This window comes from Falco peregrinus, chromosome 10 (assembly GCF_023634155.1).
Source record: "Falco peregrinus isolate bFalPer1 chromosome 10, bFalPer1.pri, whole genome shotgun sequence".
NCBI classification, from domain to species: Eukaryota; Metazoa; Chordata; class Aves; order Falconiformes; family Falconidae; genus Falco; species Falco peregrinus.
The window spans coordinates 513,222-533,242 of NC_073730.1; the positions used below are offsets into that span (position 1 = coordinate 513,222).

The 20,021-nt window shown below is 44.2% G+C and overlaps 1 protein-coding gene across 3 annotated transcripts in view; it reads right to left on the reverse strand.

Annotated features, from left to right (window-relative positions):
* NR5A2 (nuclear receptor subfamily 5 group A member 2) overlaps positions 1 to 7,541 on the reverse strand; it is a 96,164-nt gene extending 88,623 nt beyond the window's left edge. For 2 of the 3 annotated variants that reach the window (XM_027793339.2, XM_005242020.3), the window contains exon 1: positions 7,222 to 7,539. In XM_027793339.2, the coding sequence (XP_027649140.1) occupies positions 7,222 to 7,285 (64 nt within the window). In that variant the 5' untranslated portion in view covers positions 7,286 to 7,539. Of the gene's footprint in view, positions 1 to 7,221 lie in introns of all 3 variants that reach the window. The other variant, XM_027793340.2, reaches the window with a different exon arrangement.
* Positions 7,542 to 20,021: the final 12,480 nt, after the last annotated feature.

The window sequence follows — 20,021 nt, forward strand, 5'->3', positions numbered from 1 at the left end:
AAGGGTTTGGAGCGAGTTCAACCTGTACATCGCGAAGCCGCTCCGCCAGCTACCGCTAAGGATGGTGATACTTTGGAGTGGTTATTACACATCCCCATTTCTCCGAAGAAACAGTTTAGGGCAGTACATATTATAAATGATACCTGGTCCCTTGTGACTACATTTAATTTAACATGGAGTTCTAGCTCTCACGATTGCCTTGAGCAACCTTAATTACCCTTTCTTCTAATCTCTTCTCCATTCCTTACTAAGTTCTCCAAACTTTTTTTTTTTTTTTAATGTGATTTCTCTCCTGAGTTTGCCTGCTTTGTTCTGACTTTGCCTGAAGGTCTTGATTGACGCGTGTAATTATAATTATAAAAGATGATGGCTCGGGGAGCCTCTAGCAGCCTTGATTAGTACAAGGAGCAAGACCTGGAATATTTTATACTTCCCTATTTAAATGTATGTACATTTACATTAAAAAAACACCACTCTCTAATTTTAAATAGTCTGGAGCTTCTTCCACCTCTTTGTTTTCAAGGAAGAGGGTTCTGTGCCACGGTACTTCAAGGCAAGCTTCAAAGAGGCCACAGAACTTGGGCGAATTTCAAAGCCTTTTTCCCCAAGCAGGGACATTTCCAGCTTGGAGGGTCTGCTCGATGAGCAACAAATAGCACGTTCCCTTCCAGCTTTGTGTCAAAAAGTGTCCCGGAGAAGGTTGGATTTACCTTCCTAGCAAACTAGAGAAAGAGAAGTTTTTGGGGGGAACGTTCATGGCGAACTTCGCAGAAGCGAATGAAAGAAGTGTGTAATGGGAGGAATGAAACTTTTCTGCTGGGACGTCTAAATCCAAAGCCAATCAAAAAGACTTAGAGGGAAGCATTTAAACAGGAGAGAAATCGGCACCCTGTCCCCGCTCTCTCTCCCGCTGAGCATTCCCGTGTGCCGCCAGCCCGGAGCCGCTGTGAGCGATCACGCACTTGAACCCGGTGGCTTTAGCCACGCAGCCCGTCCCCGAAGCAGCGACCCCGCCCCGGGCGCAGCGGGCGCAGAGCGCGGCGGCCCCGGACGCGGCCGGGCGGTGCGGCAGGCGCAGGGCCCCGCTTGCGGCTGGGGAAGTTTCTAACGCGAGCGTGCTGCTGCGCCTCACACACCTCTCACGCCCCACTTTACGAGACTGTTCACACAAGGAAAACTGTGTCCAATACAGGCTCTGCTCTACTCGCTTTTCTTCTGTTCTCCCTTCCCTTCCCTTCCCTTCCCTTCCCTTCCCTTCCCTTCCCTTCCCTTCCCTTCCCTTCCCTTCCCTTCCCTTCCCTTCCCTTCCCTTCCCTTCCCTCCCCTCCCCTCCCCTCCCCTCTCCTCTCCTCTCCTCTCCTCTCCTCTCCTCTCCTCTCCTCTCCCCTCCCCTCCCCTCCCCTCCCCTCCCCTCCTTCCTTTCATCTCATGTCTTCCCCCCTCCGCTCCTTGTCATAAACAGATCACCCCTACAGTACGAAGGGGAGAGTACCTCGAAACCTTCCAAATCCCGTAGCCAACAGGCTCCACTCATCACTTTGCCAAGGAAACACTGCTTTTAATTCCTAGGCATTCATGTGAGCCGAGGCTCAGTGCCTCCGACTCAAGTTTAGAAAGCAAACTGTCCCCTCTAGAGAACTGGGGGGGGGGGGAATCCCCCAAAACCCAAACACAAGAATATACTTTTTTCTATATATATAGAATTTTTTTAATCTACTGTCAGCGAAACAGCAGGTGCTTCAGGCTGTAATACTTTCTGTAGTAAAACGCACGCCACAGAGGATCTCTTTCCAAAGCCTATCGCCTTTCTTCTGCCGCGAATCATTCGCTGCTGCCTTACGGAGATGTCGATCCTGCCCGGCCTAACACAGGGAGCCTTTCCCGACAGCCGGGTATTGATCAGGAAGCTGCTTCCCGAGCGCGGCCGGGCCGGTGCCGCACGCCGGGATGCGCCGCCGCCTCACGCACGCAGGGCAGCGGCGCCAGCCCGGGGAGCGGGAGCCAGCGGGGCGGGGTGGCCCCGTGCCGCTGGGTTGGCCTCTGGCACTGCCCAGTGAGTCACCCGGACCGCAGCACCTCGCCGCGTCCCGCCGCTGGCGGCTCCGGCCGGCCCGGGCCGCGGCGGGCCGCCGTGCCCCGTGTCCCGCCCGCCGGCGGCGGGGGAGCGGGCAGCGGCCGGGGCGCTCCGGGCGGCTTCCCGGGGGCTCGGCGGCGCCAGCCGGAGGCCTGCGGGGCCGGGCCGCGGAAGGTGCGGGGCCCCCTGCGGGAGGCGGGAACATCGGCCCCGGACCGCGCCGTCCCAGGCGGCAGCCGCCGCCGTCGGGACACTGGCAGATGCGTGTTGCCAGCAGGAGCTCTGCTGGGTGGCTTTGCCTTGGTTTATTTATTATTTGTTTTAGTATAAATTACACGAGTCCCGCAGGGAAAACGCCTTCTAGTCCCGCACCGCGCCGACCTGTTGCCGCTAACGGTGCGACGGCAAAACGTGCCCGCTCCGATCGCTCCTGCCTGCCGCGGGGTCGGCGGCTTCCCCCGGTAACGGAGCGGGGGGTCCGAAAGCAGGGCCTCGCCCCGCCCCCCCCCCCGCCCCGGAGCGGGGCCGCTGCCCGGCCGCGGCCGGGCCCCAGGGAGGCGGCGGGCGGGCCCGACCCCCGCCCGACCCCCGCCCGACCCCGGCCCTCCCCGCGCTGTCGGTCACTGACGGGCCTGCTGAGGGTCCTGCCTGCGCTGCCCCGACGGAGCCAGCGCCTGGTTCAAAAGCCGGAGCCCGGTCTGGAAACAGAACACCAAACGTATTTGTATATCAAGCAAAGCTCCTGTCAGGGCTGAGCGCCGGCCGCTGTATCGTAAGAGATAATTGATTTCTATCTTGCACAGACAGGCTTAAAAATGAATTTTTTTTTTGCTGAGACAACTGACCTTGATCTGTTGGTGGAAAAAAAAAAAGATGTTTTAGGTCTGCTTATCCTTCCCCCCCCCCCCCCCCCCCCCAGTTATGTTTTGAAGCTTGGAAAACTTTATTTAAAAAATAATTTGATAGCTCATCTTTATAATGAAAAAAGTTTAAGCTCATCTCTCTCTCCTTCTCCACACATAAGCATAAAACAAACCACGAGAAGATAAACTAGCATAGTTTATACTGATAAATCTTAATAAGGATTTTTTATGTATTCATTTCTGTTCATTGTATATAAGAGTGTATTAATATATATTCATATATGTTTGCATATCTATGTAATATAGATAAGGTACTTGTGTAATATATGAGTAAACACTAGGCATTATATAGTAATCTGGCATGAGACTCTATAACCGTTTTCCCCACAATGCAGCCAAACACAACTCCTGCTGCAGATAATTCTTCCCTTTCACCTTATATAAAGACAAGTTTGAGAGCTGACCTCTAAATTACCCACACGGACGAGTGGCTGGAGGAGTTTTGCCAGCAATGGTGATTTCCCTCTGGAGACCACAGGCATCAGCATTGTTACTTTGCCTCATGTATTTGGGCATATAAAATCAGACTAACTGGAAAAAATCGGGTGCAAATGTAAATACTGCCCCTTTTGTAGATAGCTCATTTGCAGTACAGTGATGGGAAAAGTATTTAATGGGAAGAAAACTGATTAAAGAATGGCACCAGAATTTCACTGTTAAAAAAAAAAAAAAAAAGAAATCACCTACAGCTCAGGTCTTGCAGTGCCCACACAGCCTAAACTGTTCACTCCTGTGGGAGCTTTGCCTGCATCATTGCTGGGCAAAATCCTAATCCAAACTGCTAAAGATAATATTTTCTGTGTTAATTGTATGAAATTTCATTATATATCCACTCTATTAATAATAATAATAATAATAATAATACAGAAAAACAAACCTTGCCAAACTCAATAGCACTAATTATAATACTGTAAAATGCCTGAGGACATGCTTTAAAATTAAGATGGCAGTAAGTATTATATAAGCTGAAAAATTTTACAGTAAGAGACTGCAAGTAGATTATTTTTCCTCTCCTATAACCATTTTTTCAAGTTAGTGAAACAGTTATTTCTGTTAAATAATCACAGCTAATGCTTATAAAAATTGCATGGTGTCCCTGATGACACTAAGACAAAAGGCTGATTAGAGTAAACATGAAACTAGTCAAGTAGCTTTGTATTGCCCTGGAACATGGCAGAAGAAAAAAATCATGGCACTTCCATAAAAATTTTCCTAAATCCATACAATTTTCTTTGTCTAGGGGATAGGATGTACTATTAAGGTTTTGTGAATACCAGCTGCCTCTTTGGCTATATGACTGTAAACCTAAAAGCAATTGCCAACAACAGGTAGTGCCGGCTCACACCCCAGCTCCAGGCTGGTTGTGTTTGCTCCGCAAGGGACAGACACTGCTATGTGACTCGGTGGAGTGTCCCCAGCGTTCATGGGAGCTGGACCAGGCCCTCCTTGCTGCCAGAAAGCTAGGTCATTCTTGCTGTGACACGTCACTGATTTAGACCAAAGCCTAACTTCTCCATCCCCAGATGGGTGACTGCGCCGGGTAAACCTTTGCAAAGCAGGTGCTCCCTCACAAGGGCCCTCTCAGCCCCTGCGACAGGGGCAGCAGCAAGTGCCTCTGGCCTGGGGGTCTGGCGGGCGAGGGCTTCGTGGCAGGCCCTCATGAGCCCACCCGCTCTGCCTCTGCTTAGAGAGGAAAAAGCAAAGGAGGCACTGGGAGGGACTGGACAAAAGTGAAAGACCATGGATGCGATTTACTCTGAAGAGCTCTTGGCCCTGCTGCGGGTTGCACTCGCACTCTGGTAGGACAGCTTTTTCTTCCAAAGACTTACTCTCCAAGTGCAACTAAGAACACAATCCAGCTCCTTCTTATCTGGTTCCCCCAGCTCCAAGCAGAGGCCCACTGGGTGGTGCTGGTTTCATTTAACCCTTACAGGTATGCGGTGATCGGTTTACAGTGCCAAGTTAGATGGGATTTTCAGAGATGCCACCATGGGCTCTGACTGTGCAGTGTCACACAAAGGCAGAACCCTCTGCCTGACCCACTGCGCACAGGGTTTTGGAGAATTTCACGGGTTTTAGACCTGCTTTTTTCTGGGCCATGCTTTGTGAATCTGTCCTGGTATACCCATGATACAGCACACGTATAAGTGCATTTCGGAGGTACGGTGACAAGAGCGCTCTGCTGACTTACATCTCCCACCAATTTGTTTCTCAGATCCACATGATTTAGGGAACTCAGGCCTGCTAGTCTTTTGGGAACTATGAAAATGGCACTTAGTTGGTCTAAATATAACAGATAAGAGTGTCTTATTTTCCTTTCCCCTTGGGCTGTACCCTTTCACCCTGAAAAACCTTATCTGAGCTCCTCAGATACATGTGAGGTATCATTAGGTTACTATCCCATGCTGAAGGCTGAGGAGAGAGGCCCAAAGGCTATTCCAGCACCTTTCCCTCCCTAGCAGGCAGAAAGAGCAAAAGTTGGAGCAAGGCCTGAGGGGAAGCTGGACTTGCCCCCCACCATTTTCCATGTGTTTCTGGGGGCACAGCTGTGCAGAGCAGCACCCCACACCTGTAGAGAAGCACCAGAGGGTCTCTGGCTTTGACTTCTCTGTGGCTTTGCTGAGATCAGACCTTCTGGCCTGATGGTCAAACCCTGGTCACAGCCATGCCCAACAGCTCAGGAGGGCCCTGTGTCTTCCTTTTGTTGTGGATGGGATACCCTGACAACACTGCCAGAGGGACCACATGGCTCCCTCTGAGGAGAAGCACCAGAGTCCCATCCTGGAGTGGGGCTGCTATCAGGCACAGCTGGCCAGTAGGCAGGTGGTTGTGGGCCTGGTGGTGCGATCCATGGGACATTAGTCCTCCAGCCACCCATTTGCAGCCAGCAAACCTCGCTACAGCATGGGGCATGGTTCTTGTGCAGGAGGTGTAGAGCAGGTGAAGAGACTGAGAAGGGAGCCCTTGGGGGCCATCTGCCTGGGACACAGCCAGGCCTGAGGCCGGACCCCCTCCCACCGGCACCCTCCCCTTACGAGAAGCAGCAGCTCCACCCAGGAGATCAAGACCAGGTTTCAGCTGTGTTTGGGGCTGTTTCCTGCAGCTGGTGCAGTGGCATTGTCCCAAAGCCTCCCTTGGTGGTGAGGTGCCCGTATCCCACCCAGCATCAGGGTGAGCACCTCATCTGCCATCTGATGATGCACACTGGGGGCAAAAGAAGGAGACCAAGCCCTGGTTCCCACATGCAGGCCAAAGCTCCCTTCTTTCATCCTTGCCATAAACTGCTGTGCTGAGACGCAGCCTTGAAAAACCCTGGGTCATGGAACCTGCTGTGCTGCTGTGCTGGCTTGTGAAGAGCCTTCCACTCCATGAAGGTTTCCCTTGGCAAACCTTCTCCAGTCCCACTCAGCCCCTGCCCCAGCCTGGGCACAGGATGACAGGGCAGGGGATGCTATCGCCCGCCAAAGGAAAGGCACCTCCCTCCCGGTGTCTGGGGAGAGACAGAATGACTCGAGGTAGGTGTGAGAGAAGGGTGGGGAGGTGGTGGGGAGGAGCACCTCCCCTGCATGGCTCAGCCACCGCCACCGCAGCCCTGGCAGCCTGGGGCAGCTGCCTGTGCAATGCCCCTTGTGCCTGCAAGCCAGAGCGACCTGCACCTGCAGGCTTTCTGATGGGGAGAGGGTGCTATTTCCATATGCTACTGAAACTATTCGCTGCTTTGCTGCTCTGGAGTCTTAATAGACTTTTGTTATCCAGCCCACCCTCGCTGATGATGATATATCTGATGATATATCTGCATTTTTAGCTATAGAAAATAACCTGCATTTGACATGTGTATTACAGAAAAGACCCAAAAACATTCCTGAGGTTTTCTTCAACAAGAATAGTCAGGCCAGAAGCAATTTAAATCTAATTTTTGCAAATGTTTATACACGCACAATTTCACAGTTACTAGCAGTTGTAATAGATAAAGATACTATTAATTATCTGCTTACATATTTGATAATCACATTATCTCTGGAGAAAATCGTTAGTCACTGAATTGTCAGCTGCTTTCTTACATTTTTACGCTGTATGGTAAAGTTCTTCTTTTGCCTAAATACATGTGCAAATTAATCAGTTTTGTTGGTTTGCCCGATTGGAATGATTTTTTTCAGTTTGGAGAGCCCCAGGTCTAACATATTTATGCAGAGTCTTCAAAACAGTTAGAAAACTGTTACTTACCAACTGATGTAAGTCCATGTTTTATAGATTCCTGTATGATGACTGTGTGGGAACCAGAAGACATTATTAGGTATAAATATATAGTACCCTTGGGTGCAAGGTATACCGCATTGAGTACAGAAGAGGTGTAGCCTGTAAACTTTTCTGTCCTTGAGACCCAGGCTATAATAACCTTTAGTGAAAGTCGGCGTGATGAACAACAAAAAAAAATATCCAAGAATTCAGAAAGTAACAAGCATGTCTTTGAGTGGACTCTGTACTTTTTCCAGCATTAGTGACCTGCTGTAAACCATGTATCCCATTTCATGATAGTCTCTAATCAGAAGAATTGGAACTTGTGATAGGTTTGGCACCGTCACGTGATTTTGTACAGCTTGATAAGAGGACCCTGTTATAAAGTGACAGCAAAAGAGATAAGAACTCTTGGCAGATAATGGCAGAGAAATGATTAACCTAAGAGTGGAGAGGTGCTATGAAGCCCAGAGAGTGGAAGGTTGTAAAGTTGTGGGGTCATAAGATCATAGTGAGTGGATGAAAAGCCATACCAACATTAAGTGTAATGACTATAAACTCAGACTTGTGACCTGTCTTCTTGATGTCATCACCTCTTTGCACAGTGGACAGCAAGCATGGTTGTTTTGGCTTCTGTAAACACTCTTCGGATGGCAAAACAAGCAAGCATTAATTCCTTAAAGGAGGCTTCTGAGTGCTCTTGGGATTCTACACTCTGAGTAACAGCACCAGCAAATCCTTGGCGATGGTTTGTCAGACAAAACCATTTTTATTGCCCCAGTCTTCAGGTTGGAGAGTAGCTCCAGGCTGTAGCCATTTAGTTGAAAGCGTACACTACTTTCTCAGTAAAGAGCTTTACAGCATATTTAAACACTGATACCCAGGATTATGATACATAGACAGTATTGCGCTCACCTCTAAGTCTGCGGGGTGTAATGCCCATCCACAGCATGTCAGATGGCTGTCAAGTGTTTTGTTGTAAATAATCATTGTAAAGGTGGGTGTGTAGATGACGGGGTGATTTTTCAGCTCAGCTGTGAGTGGGTGAGGCTCTGCTTTCACACCCGCCAGAGGGAAGGCAGGGGCACGCCAGCTCCCTGGGTGATGTGGTGCTGCATGTACAGCAGCCTGAGTGCAGCGTGCCTTCTCTGTGCCCTGCGGTGCCACTGGCAGCCTCTGCACCTGTAGCCTGATAGATCAAGCCTGCATACACTTTGGGAGATCAGACTCACTGAGCTTGAATAATCAGATGATATTTGATATTTCAAGTATCTTGAAAAACAGAGTGAAGTTATTCCACTGTGGGCTAGATCTGAAGCTCTTTAAGTCAGTGGGAGCTTTTTTCTCTTTAAATTTGCAGAGGGCTGTAAAGCAGCATATGCTCTTTTATATACTTTGTCATGGTCGTTAGACTTTGATGATAAAGTGGCAGACAGGTTAGTTCCTGCTCAAACTGAACTGCTTTTCAGGCTTCTCCTGGCCTGGATGAGAGCTAGAATGCTGCTCTGAAAATGGGGTTGATGTGGTGAACCACGCAGCAATTGGGCCTTACGGCCAGGAGGCCTGAATTATCGCTTGGTCTGTGCAGTACTGCCCCCCTCTAGAGCCCCTCGTAGCAAGGATGCAGGCTGTAGAGGGAAGGCCTGATTTTCCAAATTCGTATTAAACAACTGCACGTGCCTTTTGTTTGCTTTATTTACCATGCTGGAGCGTATAAATCAGACAATTGTTCACCCAATTAATAAGTCATAAATACTCTATCTATGGTACATACAGTGAGTAAAATCATATAGATTTATGCACCAAAATCTTCTAGAAGTTAAGTTTCTCTTCCGCTTTTTTATACTTGTAATTATACTTGTAAAGTTAGCAAACTCTACCAAGGTGCCTCACAGCAATTCTATTAATATTACTGGCTTGCAACATGTATGAAATGCTTTAAAAGCAAAACATGCTATGTGAGTGTATCTTCCTATTTATTACAGGAAAAAAGTTAATTTAAAAGTCTCATTAAACAGATACTATGAGTGTTTTTTCAGGGTCACTGGTATTTTTTATTAGTTTAGACTGAGTGAAAGCTGGAAGTCAGCTTTTGCAACAAAATTCATACAAACCTAAACAATTTGATTCTCTGTCTATTCTAATTCATTTGGTCATCAAATAGATTTTCAATTCAATTCATAAAAAATGAAAACAGTCATTTATTTCATCAGTAAAAGCATGTCTTTGGGGACTGGGGATAAAATAAATGAGAAATACTGCAAATGATACTGTGCTTAGAAACTTTCCACTTTGTCATCAGAGATGTTGCTGGAGCACTGCTGGCCCATATGCAAGACTCTCTATAAAGGAATCTGCCTTATGTGGGGGAGAGAGATATTAAATCATAGGAAATATAAAGAAACTTCATGCTTTTGGCTTCAAACACTGTCATTCCTTTCCTTTTTTTGCATCAGTATCAAATGTCAGGGTGACTGAAAAATGTTCTTTTCCTTTCTGATACTTTGTCTCCATGGATAGAGGAATGTATGCCAGGTGCATAACCAGACAGATTTTCTTTGCCTTTCTTTATACCTAGTCTAGTGGGGGAAAAGAAACTCATAGGGAAACTCCAGGACAACCTGTATCAGCCTGTGATCCAGCTGCTTGGTATGTTTAGCAGAGATATGTTTGGGCCCCAGCTGAAGAAAGTACATAAGGGTGTGCATAAAGAGGTATATGCGTTGCACCACTGAAGCTACGTACCTGAGTTCATGGCTGAATACTTTGCTTGGTCAGGAATTTTGAACTGTAGCTTTGCACATGGAAGTCCCCAGTAAAGCAGCCACTGACCTTACTCTGAGCAGCTTTTCCTAACCGTGGCTGAAGCATCATAAACTCATTTTGTATCTCGGTGTTTTTCAGGCCCCCTCCCTCACTTTCTTTTCCTCTTTTCATCCCAAGAGGGTAAGACAAGGCTTTTGAAAGGTAATTTTGTTATTTCACACATGCGCTTCTGTCAGAGGTCTTTCAGGAAGATAATTAATCTAAAAAAACGTAGGTGGTTTTTTTCCCACTTCTTGTATGATGAAATTGTCCCTTGTTTGTCCCCCAGACAAATGTCCCTCAAAGAAAGTGTACCTGATTTCAAAAGCTTGGCAACAATCCCTCCTTTGACTGTTGCACATCAAATTATTTTGCAACCATTTATCACAAAAATGGAGTCAGAAGGAGTTTCTCCTCTCGTGGCCATTTTCACAAGTTGTGTTTCTTTTGGGCACTTAAAGGATGCAAAGAAATAAGCTTCGGAAATGGACTGATGAATGAAGAGTGACCTTTTCAAAGAGTTTCAATCCATGACTTGTATACGTTGGTGTAAATTTAGTGAGGTCAGTCAGGATTTTGTAATTTTCTTTTAACATTTTGGATGTTGCTCTTCTCAAGGTATTGTCATCTTTATTATCAATACATCTCAGAAGGGTAAGTGTTCAAGCACAGCATGCATCAAATGAGGGACACGATCCTCATTCTACTGAAAGTCCAGGGCAGACGTGGCATTGACCTTGGCATGAGCTGTCTCGTCCTGAGAGTAATCCAGTTGGTTTCAGCTGGAGGTTTGCTTAGGTGGAAAGAGATTTGCAAAATCTGTTCTTTGATCTGGAAATCGCTCTTTTAAAACTATCCTTCGTTACAGTCATTCCAATATTCCTCCTGATCTATCACAGACATTTAAAATTCTTTTGGATGCTTCAGTGCATTTTCTCCACCTTCATGAATTTTATATTATTTTACATGTGCTAAACCAAGACATTAAAAATACAGTTTTAAGCCTTTTCCCCAGTAGTAGTTCTGTAAAAGAAATTAAGAAAATCTGATATATCTGGTGATCTTCACCTTTTGGGTTTTTCAGTGAAGTAATTACAGTACTGAAATGTAAAGTTCTAATTTATTAAGTTAATTCTATCAGTTGATTCTCAGTTCCTGTTTGGTCTTATGGTATGACTGCACTATTAAACGCCTTGTTATTTTTGTTTACTTACATATATATATGTTACATGTTATTTTTATTACCTCAGTAATAGAATATAATGGCATTAAAATACATTTCAGCGTATGCTACTCCTTACTTGTGATTTTCAGCATATTCAAATGCAACTCTGGTGAGCAGAAACAAGGTAAGTTCTTTGTGGGTGTTCAAAATGTGAAGTGTTTTCCCTGACTACGTTAATCAGTGTATTTTAACCTCTCATGTGTTTCTGTTCTCTGTTTGGATGACCACAATTTAATAGAAACTGTATCTGGAGGTGAATAATGAATTGTAGGAATTACAAAATTACTTCTTGTGGCTTTTCCCTAATAATTACAAACATTTTAGTGAATATTTCTGCTAATAAATTCATATCTAGAAAAGGAGGTAAATGCAGACATTTGTAAGAACTTTCTTAGGTTAAATGAGCAATCAGGAAACCTTCAGGACTGCTTAGGAGGAAAACTGTTCTGTGCAGAATGAAGCATACAGTCGTGGATCACAGAAGTTCTCTTGGCTTTAACTGAAGGAGTGGGATGAGTTCTGGTGGGATACAGATTTAGTGCTAGGTCTCTGCACTGGAGAAATAAAACTTTTTCTTGGTGTGAGAAGAGCTATCTAGGCAAGTTTTATCTTCCTGTCTATTTATGTAAGTAGCTTCAATTTTAATTTCTTGCACGAATCCTTTTCTTCAATAATCTAACTTATTGGTGTACAAAGAGAAATTATATCGATTAGTTACTCACTGAACCTTTTCAAAGCTTATCTAGGAGTTATTTACTAGAAATAGGAGCAGAGTGTTTGACTTTGTGAGAAAAGAACAGATTTCTGTGAAACAGGCTGGGGGAAATTACTTCCACGTATGTAGCAGTAACAGGTGTTGTGAACTCATCCATCATCTCACATAGCACTCAGGAGCAGAAAACAGTTTCTTCTTAGAGCACTATTAATAAAATGTCAGGAATATATTACTTCAGAAGGGAGGAGAAGGAGAGGAAAGTCTTAAAGTGGATCTTAAGTGGAACTAAAAACCTTTTGAATTTGGTAGCTAGATTATCTGTTTTTTCAAGATATGTACATACGTGCAAAGGATGACACTGTTACCACCCCCGCCCTCCCAACCCCAACCCCCTCCCCCCCGACACCTTAGCTTGAGGCAGGATGGAAATACCAAGACTTACTTCAGGAAGGTAAATCCTGGAAGACCCTGAGTGCTCTGATGAGTTCCTGACTAATTTCTACTCCTGAAGGAAGCACACGGACTGGTTTTGCTTGAGACCATGAATAAGAGTGAGCTGAATGCTAAGGGGAGGTGAAAGACTGGCAAGAGAAAGCAGGTCAGAGTGGCGTTTCGTGTGTAAGGAAAGCAGGCCTCCTCACTGAAACTCATTTATTGAACCAGGAATGGCAGGATGTCTGGAGGCTGAGATGGGCCACCCTGCAGCCAGGGGGAGGAGGAGTCAAAACTTAGGGCTCAAGTGAGGGGTCAGAGCTGGTGTAGGGAAGAGCTTCCACTTCTTTCTATATTCCCAATGAGCAAGTGCACAGTCTGTTCCAATTTCAAAGCCGACTTTCATTGGGAAGGACACTGGACAGGAGAGAAAAGTGGAATAAAGGCCATTCACAAATAAGGATTTCAGATCATTTTATTAATAACTGTGAGAAACGTAGCACCTGGCAGGAGAGATAAGTGGATTTTCCTAAGCTCTGTTATAGGCAGGTAAATATTGCTCTGGTTTATGGCACTAATAATTAAACAGAACACTAGACTTTCTCTTGGCAATTTAAAATTTAAGATGGTTGTTTTCTGGAGGCATATGCTGGAATCTGAATAGCAGTAATTACTTTAGATGTAAGCTTCTAATAAAACCCCATATCTATTCTGTCCAATGCGTAGATTTCATAAGCATATATAGCACTGAAGAAAGAGTTTTTTCATTGTCTTCCAAGTCATCTAGGAATCACTCTTGCTAAATGTTGCAGTTCTTAAAAAACAGAACAAGTAAACAAGATCTGAGAAATACTTTATTCCTTCAAGAACATAGTCTCCCTAGTGCAGTTACATGAATAATAGATCAGTATAACGTATTAATTAATATTTTTATATCCTTTTATACAATGTGTCTACAGTTTGTAGACAGTACACTTACTTTATTTTATATGCTTAGACCACAGTGAAAAATGCAGATGACCCTGGAACTAGAGTGCTTATATTTCTGGGGAGAGCAGTAGCACCTGGGATTTCTGAGGGATCCTGACTTTCAGGGAACAGCTTTAAATTCCGCTGCTAATGGTGGCACACAAGTCTCCAGCTCCTGTCCAGCCACTCCATTTGTACAGTGCCTAGACAAAGTTTTTTGCCTGGAACTAGGGCTTTTGGGTACTTCTACCACACCAGGAAATATAAACAGATTTCAGATACCCTTATTTCTGTATTGTTATAACTGTGAACTGATGTTATTCTCCTCCTACAGCTGTTGCTCTTGCTGTCCCCTGGTCACTCCTGCCTGCCTTCCCTTCAGACTGAAACGCTTTTCAGTGGCCCAGACAACAGCGTGTACAGCCGAGACAGGGACCTGATCGCGACTGCTGGAGAATTCTGTATTAGAAATATACACGTGTATACAGAGTAAGAGGTACTGAATAGAGCAATAGTAGGATGGTAAAGAAAGAGAAACTTTTGCCAGGGCACTAATAGGCCTCACCAGGGCCGCTCCCTGGCTGCCTGCCCACGGGGCCACCGGCTCATTTAAGCTCCAGCTGTGTGACCCAGCCCCTTCCTTGAGCTGTGCTGGAGGGGAACCTGCACCGGAGCGATCCTTTGGGCTTCCTGGCTTGGCCTCAGACCTGGCGGATTTTATTGCTTCCACCCAAGGACCATGGGAGCATTGGTAGGACTTGCCACCACTGCTTGATCGGCTGCCGTGCCGTGGGACTGTGCTGTGCCGGTGAGCTCCCTGCCTGGTCTGTGTTGTTGCTGCCCTTAGCTCTTAGTTTTCTTCCCCTCAGGGTGCAGCTGGCCCTCACTGCTCCCTGACAGCTTTTGTAGGAGCTTTCCTCATCCCTTCCTAAGAATGGGCCATAACTACTTTTGTAATGAAGCACGGGGACTTGCGTGTGCTTCTCAGTTAGGATGTGAAGGCTTTTCAAATAGCAGTCTGATAATTTTAGGATTCTCCCTATGGATATATAATTTTGGATTTTTTTCTTTTATAAAGCGGGAAGCAATTTTGCTCTGTAGTTCACAACAAAGGGCACCCTTTAGTGGTGCTTGGACAGGGCACTGCTGACCTTCACGAGATCTTGCTTGCAGAAGCCTTGCTCCAGCTCCAGCTTAGGTGGTTGCTGTGTGGATGCACAGCCCTTCTCAGCTGCTTGCTAGTGTGTTGAGAGGAGACAGAGAGCTTGCCCAGGTGAGAGGTTAATGCCAGGACATGCATAATGTGTGGCTCTAGCATGTTTCTGGAAAATGATCCCTTTGCCTTGTGTTACTATTAACTCGCTGTAATGTTTGACACTCATGCATCAGTTGATGGGAAGTAATGACAGAACAATAACTATTGATTTTTCATTTCATATTAACAGCATGGCAAGTTCTGAATCTGATAGTGAGGGTAGGATGCCAAGTGTTCCTATTTGGCTGTAAGAGAAGTATCTTGCCTGCCTTGGATCCTCACCTTTTATGTCAGGAAGCTGTATAGAATTCTCTTGTTAAGGCATCAGAGTTTCACACACTATAAAATATACACCATTTTGTGATGATTTTCAGCCTTGGAGCAAGCATCCATTGAGCTTAAAATAAATAAATGTACTGGATCAATTATTTACTCAAAGCACACTGAGACAAATGACAGAAGAGGGATGGAACTTTTTTCTGACTCAAGATCCGTGTTCAGGCAAATATAGAGATACGGACTTCAGTTGGTGGAGATTCCAACGAGATTTATCATTTTTTTAATAAAAAGAAATAATGAACTAGAATACTTTCCTAACATTCTGGTGAGAACCGTTTTAGTCAAGTCTCTGACACAGTAGTTGTATAAAATGTTGGGAAGGAACAAGTGCTGAGACTTTGTTGGTTTGAAGTTTCAAAAGTTTGTAAAATGTTCTGTAATTTTGCAACAGACTCTAGGATTTTGGCAGGGCATCAAGGATTTCTATATCATTTCTCCTATAGTATCAGTAGTCTTAAGAAACTAGCAGAATTCAAGTGAAATTGTGGTAGCTTAAAATGTTTCCACAACGTGAATGAAAGCACGCTTTGTTACTTCAAACACAAATGTTTTTATCTCTTGCTTCTTCATTCTGTTGCTGACTGGTTTTATTTCCCCTCCCTTTTGACTTTAGATCTCATTTTTCCCTTTTTGCCTGGTCCTTCACTGTCTCCAGTTTTGGACAGCTTTCCTCTGGCTGATGCTTCCCATATATGTCTGAAATTTGGCACCTGCACCGCGAACTTTCTGAAATGTAGATGTTGAAGATGTTGCACTGCTGCTGTTACTAGAAATTGTTCTTTTATTTAAAGAAGGGGTACAGGAAATATTCTATATGTGCAACACTAGTAGCATAAGGATGTACTCTTGTGCTGAAGTCTCCCGATGAATAAGAATTGCTTTTAACCCTTGATATTGTACTGTGTTCTCTACATCCTTTGATAGCATTTGCCTCAATTGCAGCATGGTCTTTGGATCCCCATGGTTTTGTTCACCTGGAAAGTTGCAATCAACAATGTTGTTTCAGTTTCTGAGTCCCTCTGACTACACTGGACTCTGGGGGCTGTTGGGACCCCATTCCTGATCTGGTCTATGCTGAAAGCAGCTGCACAGGGAAAACCTTTCTTGCAGGGAGCTTTATTAGAGCAGAACTGTTGGTGAAGCTACAGCCTCGGTGATTTTGCCATATAAAAAAGCCCTGTTCTTTTTTAAAAAAACAACAAAAAACCCAACACCAAACACTACAGCAAATGCTAAAAAGCTTTAGTTCTGGGGCTTTATAATAGATTCTGATGGGATTTGAAGCTAATCCTGATCCTATTGCAAAAGTTCATTTGTTGAGAAAGGATTCATCTCAGACAGCCATGTCAATATGTCTTAACTGCCTCATGTGGGAGGTAACTGTTGATAACTTCAAAAGTGAATACGCATTTATTATATCTGGAAGTGGTCTATTGGGCTGAATTCTATACAGTCTTTACAAGAAGGTATCATTTTATCTCTGAAGCAGTTTCTATGCCTTGATTGCTATAAAAACAACTATGAACCCACTTAAGTATATTATTTTGATAAACTTGCCCAAAATCTAAGCATCCCAGAATTTCCACAGCTATGTTTTTGATTTTGCCAAACCATCTTTAAGATAAGCTGACTAGAAATACAAGTTACACATGTTAAAATGAAACCTTCAAGAAACCTGAGCTTTCCATGCAAGACGTCTCTGTGCACAGGGGAATGCTGAGACCTGGCAGAGTTTCACAGACAGGACCTGTAAGCCTGCAGCTTTCTGCCTGTGGAAGTTAAAAAGAACCATCTTTAAAGCAGACAGACCAAAGTTTCTGGATAGTGAATGAAGTGATCCTCACTTTATCTTATTTGATATCATTACCCACAATGTCAAAAGCTGTCTGCAATGTATAGTACTTTGTACTTCTCCTTAAGCCTCTGTTGCTTTTATACCATTGTTCTGAGAAGCTGTTTAGTGAATTTTGAATTACTGTGATGATATGATTCAGTCCCAGAGTCACTACAAGGCACAAAGGCCCTATTGTCCTACCAGGTTACCCAAGTGTTGTAAAGGAGAGTTTGCTACTTGTAGTTTTCTGAACAGTTTATCATGTTTCAAGAATGCCAGACAAGAGGAGAAGCCTTAATAAAGTACATAACTTGGAGATGAAGCCTACTTGGTACCCCCCCCCCCCCCCCCCGCAGTGTGAACATGCTTTTAGATAAGGTACCACACTAATAAGGTAATACACTAATACAGTCTACATTTCTTCACAGCAAGTGTCGTATTTCTAGGGCCATCCATCTGCTTCTTAAGTGGGTACACAGATTCCCTAGTAAGGAACTAGGTTTCATGAGATATTAAGGGTTTTATTATGGCCTAATGGTTTTCACAGAAACTTGCACCACTTTTACAATGGTGTGATGTTAACTCAGGGCTGCATTATTGGCAGATGTGTTTCTATTGACATTTTGGTAGAAACCAGGTGAATTGTCACTCCGACTAACCCAATGGAAGTACATCTGAGTGCAGAATTGTATTGATTTATCAGTGTTCACCAAGCACCTTAGCCACATCAACAGCTTTAGTTGTATCCATCCTAAAACTGTGTTTAAACAGGACAGTCATAATAATAGAAGGGGAAATTCACTGAAATACAGCATGTCTTCAGGATCAGAATGGCATTTTGGAGAGGCTGATATTGCTGAGTTGGCTGACTTACAGTTTCTGCTGGATTTCAAAGTGACTTGTTATTTCCCCATATTAAATGGGATGAAGTGTTGCTAGCTGGAAATCGGCAGGTATCTTCTTAGGGTGAAACAGTGGTGGTGGGTGGGAGAACACATAGCCCTTTCCTTCTTCCCTTAGAAATCTGAATATCAGCAGGGCACAACTCCACCTTGTGCTTCCCAGATGACTGAGCAGAGAGACCCCTCCAGCACCTTAAGGAAGCAGCCTCACTCCCAACAGGTCACGTGTGTTTTTACAGGCAGTTACATTATATTCTCTGAACTCTTACGTTTCTTATTCATAACCTTCTGTGGACGTTTTTTTTGTCTTTGTGTTACTTTATTTCTCCTTCGTCATGATCAGATGAATTAAATGAAATCTTTACTGATGTTCAAGAAAAACAATAGTGTGAGGCAATGCTGTTTTCATTATTATAAACGGTTTCTGTACAAAAAGGATTCAGCTCTGATAACAGAGAGGAACTATTCTGTAGCAGAGTTTCCTGTACATCTGTGCTAAAGTGGAGTGCATCTCATTCTAGTGCGGGAAGTGCAACATATGAAGCTATTAGAGATGACCTGTAATATGGAATACAAAAAATGTCCAGATGAATGCATAAAAATCCCTTTATCATGCTGCTATTTGTCTTGAAGCAAACTATTTTATAATTCAAACTGTCACGAGGGGCTGTCCTACCAGGATGAGTACAATGAGAAGGCAGAGTAGTCTGTTGATCTGTTTTTATTATGTAGTATATATAACATGCACTGGAGTTAATTTAATAAGTGTCAACAGTGCTTTTTTTAATTGTGACATGATCTGTTTTTACTGGAAAACACCCCAGATGGGGCTTGTGTAGCAGTGTATAACATTCACAAAGTGGTTAGAATGCTTTCGGTGAGCTTTAAGCAGCGTTTAAAATCATGATTCCACGAGGTGTTTTTATCTCATAAAATACTAGTAGCATTACACCTGAGATCTACTGTGGTTTAATGTCATGTTATTGTTACGTGTCCCTTCTCTGTCTACAGGGCTGTGCAACAGCAGTAATCACTCTTCAAGTAGTGTGATTCAAAAGAGTTTTGTTAGTCAGCATTGAGCTATGGTGATTCACACTTGCTGAAGATCTAGTCCAAGGTTCATAAAGCATATTGAAATAAGAGATAACAGGTATCACAGAAATGCAAAATATTGTATCAGTGAGATAAATGGAAGAAAATGGTGTTCAATTTTTACCAATGAAAAAACACAGAAGTCTGAAAGAAAATCTGAGGCACATTATAAATTTAGTCTGTAATGACTTCTGTTCTTCTGGTATTGGTTCTGTATTTTATTATATGTAGTAAAATATCCTGATTAAGAATAATCAAACTGGTCCTCTTGGAATTACAGTTGCTAGGTCTTGGGTATGAGTAAAGTCTTCTAGTGAATAGGCTGAGACAAAAGGTTTTTAGATATATTTCAGTTTAAAAGGGAGAAACTGGTTGAAATGCTATTCATACTTTCAAAATGCTTGGTCAGAAAAGCCAGCTTTATCATGTTTGGTTTTGCCAGGGTGGATGCGCTTCACACTGCAGGCTTGATTGATGCTTCTACATGCGGTCACGATACAAATAATTGTGAAAAGGACTAATAATTGTGTCCAGCGACATGCCTTGCAGGCTCGGTCAGTCTCCAGGCCTGGCTGTTCTTTCTGCTTTCACCCCAGCAATGTCCGGGAATTTACCTCAGTTTGAGAACCTTGGGAGGGACTTTGCGGGAGCTTGGGAACCGAATCAGGGATGATGTCTACCTGGATTGGCAGACAGTGAATGACTGGTGCTGAGCATAAGTAATCCATGTTGTGAAGCTTTACGGTGCCGTTAGTTTTGAAAAAGTACTTACTGTCAGTATTCCTGATATACTAACTTTTTGAGGCACGGAGAGGTCTGTCCTTTTGAATATTCTTGAATAAAGCATAAGGTAATCCCTCTTGTAGGCATTATGCATGTGCATCCCACAGTGAAAAATGTGTGTCCTTGGGCCTGGTGGGACAAATTCTTCCCTTGGTTACATGAGAGAAAATGCAGAGTAAAGTCATAGCTGTTGCTGATTTCTTCTGTGCTCAGTGATGCAAATTAGGGCTGACTTCCTCCCGCTGCCTGTATCTGGTATTTTGCATAGAAATGCTCACTGTGCTGAAACATACTCACATTTGCAAGTATGTGTCTATGTAGTTTACGTTTCCAATTTTATTTTTTGAGCCATGCGTAAGAGGCTCCAGGGAACAGTGTGTGCTGTCAGCAGAAGTTATCTTTTTGATGAATCAGGCACATTGTTTGTACCCCTGCAT